At 38.9% G+C, this 5,379-nt stretch overlaps 1 protein-coding gene across 1 annotated transcript; it reads right to left on the bottom strand.

Moving 5' to 3' along the window:
• Positions 1-3,299: 3,299 nt before the first annotated feature.
• Positions 3,300-4,998, bottom strand: tcf21 (transcription factor 21). The gene is made up of 2 exons (XM_042503738.1): positions 4,489-4,998; positions 3,300-3,750 (listed from the first exon to the last, which is right to left on the bottom strand). The coding sequence occupies exons 1-2, from the start codon at positions 4,909-4,911 to the stop codon at positions 3,661-3,663; spliced, it is 513 nt and encodes a 170-aa protein (XP_042359672.1). The 5' UTR covers positions 4,912-4,998; the 3' UTR covers positions 3,300-3,660.
• Positions 4,999-5,379: the final 381 nt, after the last annotated feature.

The following is a 5,379-nucleotide window of genomic DNA, read 5'->3' as shown; positions in this document are numbered from 1 at the left end:
ATTATTCTGCATGAAACAGTCATGCCAATATAAAGTTAGAGATCTTCAGGAGGGTAGATGGGAAACATGATGGGATCAGCTGGAACACGCCGTGATTTCTTTCCTCCCCTCGCTCCGTGGACCTTTTTCACATCACACGTTGGGCAACCGTCCAACAAAACAATTAGCAAGTATGGGAATCCCGGCTCTGCTCTCATAAAGACCCCTCCCTCCCGTTCTCTATCTCTCTTCCTCTCTCGCTCTCTGCAGCTGGCCCCGGGAGAGAGGCGGCCAAGTTTATTTTCTCCACGGTGGTCCCTTTGAGGTGGCGGCGAGGCCCCTGCCACGCCGCCGCTGATGTATTAGGTGAGGGTCCTTGAAGAGATGTTGGTGGGACTCTTTTATTACTGCAGCACTCAGTCTTATTGTTCTTTTGAAAGGATACTTGGTACTGTCCTTTTCACATGGGCAAAGTGAGGTGAACGAGTCATTAAAGTTATCCACATCCCTACTGTTAGTCACTGAAAAGTAGTCCTAATGACAAATAAAGAAAAATAAGCTCATTAGTCCCAATAATAATGTAAACCTCTCAGTGAGGACTCTGAAAATATGTGTTTGTAAAGATCATGAGATGCTATTACTAAAAGTTCGTAAGTGGACCCTGAGTTAGCATTATTTTGTAAAAGTATATTTTCTGGAAAGTGAGGAATGAAATTTGACCGTTAAACAATAATGATTGGTGAATACACGCAAACTAATTCATACCTTCCTCTTTTTGTTTACACTATACCTTTCAGCCGAAAAGCCATTGAAAGATAAATGATAGTGTTCAGACTTATTCAGATATTTTACGTAGTAAAAGTAGCAATCTCTACTTTGTAAAATCTGACAAGTTGACCTTACTGAAAATAAGCCTGGAAATCGATTGCCTTGAAAAAGTCAATGTAACAATTAATCTTAATTCATGTTTACTTTAAAATTTATCTGTGTTTACTTAATTTTGTGTTGTTGCAGCTTAAAAAAATGACAAGCAAAATAACCTTGTTTGTTCTAAGTGTTAGCATCTTCAGTAAAAAAGGTTAGTCTGACTTAACTTGATCATCAAAATGAGATTTTGCCAGTGATGAAGTTAGGAGATTTGTCAGTTCTGCTTTGTTAACATGTTTAAGAAAATACAAATAGTAGTTTTCAATCAGCAGAATACAGATACAGCACAGCAAACTGGTGTACTGAAGTTGCTAAAACTTACAACGATTGATTTAATTTCACTTGTCATTTTTACGTTGCAACAACTTCACAAAATCAAACGAATATAAACAAAATTTAAGTAATTGTAACACTTAGATATAAAGTAAACATAAGACTAACAAGATTTTACAGTGTAATAATACGAGTTAAAGTCCAGTTTCCAGGAGTAAAAATACAGAAGAATTATTGAAAAAATGCACTAAAAACTAGGATGAAGAGTGGCATGTCAGCAATAGATCATTGGATTATCATTACTGAGGCATTTCTGTTTAAGCAGCATTTAAATGCCTCCATTGATGACACTGAGGTCATATCCTCTGAACTTTGGGGGAATTTGAGGGCGTTTGCACTGTACGATAAAAATAACACACTGGGGTTATTTTAAGGCTGTTTCTTGGACTATAGGTGGATTTAAATATTTAAATTGGACCACTCAAATAGCTATAAAACATATTCTCAACATTTCTCATTTCTGTAATGTGGCTACAGCCCTGATATGACCTTGTAAAATGTGCTAACTTTTATTGTTTCTGTTAGTCGAGTTTCTTCTGCTGCATCACTTAATTTATAACAATCATGTTTTATTAACTGTGGTTATGTAGCTGATCAGTAGCTGTATCTAAAAGTTGTTGCTTGTTGCAGTGGAGCTGTGTGCTTCTGTTTAATGCATCTGCTGATAGTGTTTGGATTCTGTCTGGATTCTTTTTCAGTCCACATTTGACCTGAATTAAAAATGATTAAAATAAGAAACTTCATCTTTATTCCTTTATCATATTAGATAAAACATGCTGCCAAGTGTTTCCTTGGAAGACGTGATTTGCAGCTGCAAGGTAATAAATCACAATATATATCAAAGTATGTGTTATTGCAGCACATAGCAAAATGTAGGCCTACAAAATCACAATAATATTGTATTGTATGGTGACGAAATATTGTGATAATATCGCACTCCTACATGAGAAGGAAGGCTAAGCCCTAAGTGTCCTCGATTCATGGCCCCTGGACTCCTGTTATTTTTGCAAAAGTGTCTCCCAGGCAAAGTAAGTTGAGTATCCAAAGTAAAATACAAGAGCGAATGCAAAATAGGAACAATGCAGTTTTGCTTGTCTATAAACTGAACAATGTTGGAATAAAAAAAAAAATAGAGCATGGCCTTTAAGTGAAGTTGTTTTGAAGGTTATGCTTTTTAGCATTTAACCACTGAATGCATGAACCATGTCTGTCAGAGAGAGAGAGAGACAGACAGACAGACATGGGGAGAAAGGAGAGGGATTCCGTGTAAAAAAAAAAAAAAAAAGAGGGAGAGAGAGAGGCCGCGTGTCAGACCGCATAAATAACTGTCGGCATAATGTAAACAAAGCGGTCATAACCCGAGCGAATTAAAACAACTGGTCTGGGCGGGATTAAAGCTCAGCCCGCAGGTTTTTCTACAACTTTCAAAATGTCAAAAACGTCCTCTGACCTTCATTAACTCGCGCCGCTCCGCTCCTCACTGCTGATTGGCTGAATCTTAAATTGTATATCCAATCAGGGCACATCTGTGAGCGAGTTACTGTTAGTTTTAGATAAAAATCCAATTTGAAACAAATTTCGTCGTAATAATGGTTCAGAAATAAAGCTGCAAAGTTGTTTTGTACGAACATAAAGCTGTTAATATTCCATGGTCCACCAATGACCTGTTATACTGAACGGTTTTTTGTTGTTTTTAGCTGATTGTGAATCTTGCATTTTTGCAGTGTTTTTGTGCATTTGTCAACGAAATTGTCAAGGAGATATACTCGATTTGATATGTTTAAACTACAAGTGGACTAACTGCTCTTTGGTTCCCAAATAATCTTTGAAGGCAGAAGTCTGTTTATGTAATGACAACCATGTTCACTGTTATCTTTTAGAAACAACAGAGAGACACTTATCTGCTCTGCCGCTTCGTTGGTGCTCAGGTTCTGCTATTCTGGAGGAGTGGAGTGATAACAGGGGTTATTAGGTCAAAGCACTGGCCCACACACGGAAACAAAACAATTAACCACAATAATAATTATAATAATAATAATAAACATTCAGTACACACGGTGTAAAAGTGATACAAATATATTTTATATACATGTAATCTGTACAACCATTTGAGACAGTGGACACTTTTCATGTGCACATCCATCCATCATAATGCAGCAACCAAAACAGGCCTGCATGAGTAAAAAAAAAAAAATGCGTCTGCAGAGTATTTTTTAAAAAAGCAATTTAAAGCACGCATTTTATCTTTGAACCAGCAAAGACAACAACAGGCGACAGAATGCATTTAAATAAAATTTACAGGAATGAAGGAGAGACTCTCTCTCCGTTATTCCCACTCAAAGTCTGCGGAGATGAGACGTGCATGTCTGTCACGGTCCTTTTTTATGTCATTCTTGGAAAATGATTGTCCGCTTGCTTTGGTCATGACGCTGTTGTTCCACATAACCTCGTAGAGCTGAGCATCTCCTTCAAATCGTTCTCCGGCTTACCTGCAACCATGAAAGGCCACGTCTGTGGAGGGAAATACAGTCAGGACCCATTAGAGCGTTAATTTATCGCGATTGAATCATAGCAATAATAATAATAATAATAATAATAATAATAATAATAATAACTCAGACCCATGATATGTCAATTTATCATCTGCGAACACCAGGTGAACATAATTAATATCTGGCAGAAATGGACTATCACCAGATTTGCTTATTTTTTTCTAATCGATTTTTTTGTTTCTGATATAAACATTTAAATGGATTATCTAGAGGTCTATAATTATATTTTATATATAGCACAATTATTTAAGCTATTTTCGTTTAAACTTTTAAGGACAAAGTTTCCTGCTGCATCAGGCCCAGGCCTACATAATTTGTGATCACAGCATAATACTTAACAAAAGGTGATATTTTTCAGTTGTTTTTTGTTTGTTTGTTTTTAGTTTTGCCTAAAAAACAGTCGGCATAATGAGAAATTGCTGTTTTTACCCTCTCGTGCACCTGCTGCATAAAGCTATTACCCTCATCTGTCACCTTGGTACCAGGCATGAGGCCTACCAGAAGACCTGTTTAAAATCCTAATAAATCTAAAAATTTCAGTGGTGTAACCTTAAATAAAAACAAGCAGGGGTTGAAATTATATTTAGCACATAGTGAATCTAACGAAATTCAATTCGGCATGCATTTTCAGAACTTTAAAACCTTACGCAGATTTTTTTTTTCTGTAACGTATATAAACTTTGAGTAGAAGTCTTACCAGGTTAACGGGGTGGATATATCCGTTTTCATATTTGTCGTTGGCCAGTATCTGCCGGAGGTGCGCGATGTAGCTGGATGCCAAGCGCAGAGTGTCCAGTTTGGAGAGCTTGGTGTCGGCCGGTACCCAGGGTAAGGTGGTCTTCAGCCGGGAGAAAGCTTTGGACAGCACGCGCATCCTGGCTCTCTCGCGCGCGTTGGCCGCGTTCCTTTGCACATGCTTGCCCTCCTGCTGTGCCACACCCTTGGGCGCCGTTTTCCGGGACGCAGTCTTCCGTTTCTTTCCCGGCGCGTCGTTGGCGCATGTGCCCTCACAGTTGGAGCTCTCTTCCGTACTCTCGTTGGAGTCTTTGCCGGAGGAGCCAAACTTGAGGATGCCGTCCAGGAGCTCGTCGTCGACATCGCTGAGAGACCCGGTGGACATGGTGAACTGTCTCCAACTGCAGCGGGCTCAAAACATGGGCGCAGGGAGCTGAGACTGGACGGGAATAAAGAGATGAGTTCATCAACTGCTAACTGTGCGCGGACAGAGCAGAGAGCAACAGACTTTATCTTCATGGCAGAGGGCGTTACCTCATGCTGGGAGGAGACACTGGTGCTGAACTAACATGCTGGTCCCCAAAGAATTCCAGGACCCCAAGGGAACCCGATGGGCCCTCAGTAAAATGCAGAATTTAGCCTGTAGTTTATTTTAAGCGCAGCTGAACTTACCAAATATCATTCCTTTTAGGAAATGAATAGTTAGGAAGGGATTGATTTATTACAGATTTTTAAAGATCTCCTTGGGGATGTGAACTACATAGACTCAATCTGTAATATTAACGTTTCCAGATTTTAAGACTTCAACCTTTGACCATCCTGATTGAAAACTCATGTGGTTACAAAAATTACT

The sequence above is a fragment of the Plectropomus leopardus genome, chromosome 16 (genome assembly GCF_008729295.1).
Source record: "Plectropomus leopardus isolate mb chromosome 16, YSFRI_Pleo_2.0, whole genome shotgun sequence".
Classification (NCBI taxonomy): Eukaryota; Metazoa; Chordata; class Actinopteri; order Perciformes; family Serranidae; genus Plectropomus; species Plectropomus leopardus.
This window is presented reverse-complemented; position numbering and strand designations above follow the sequence as displayed.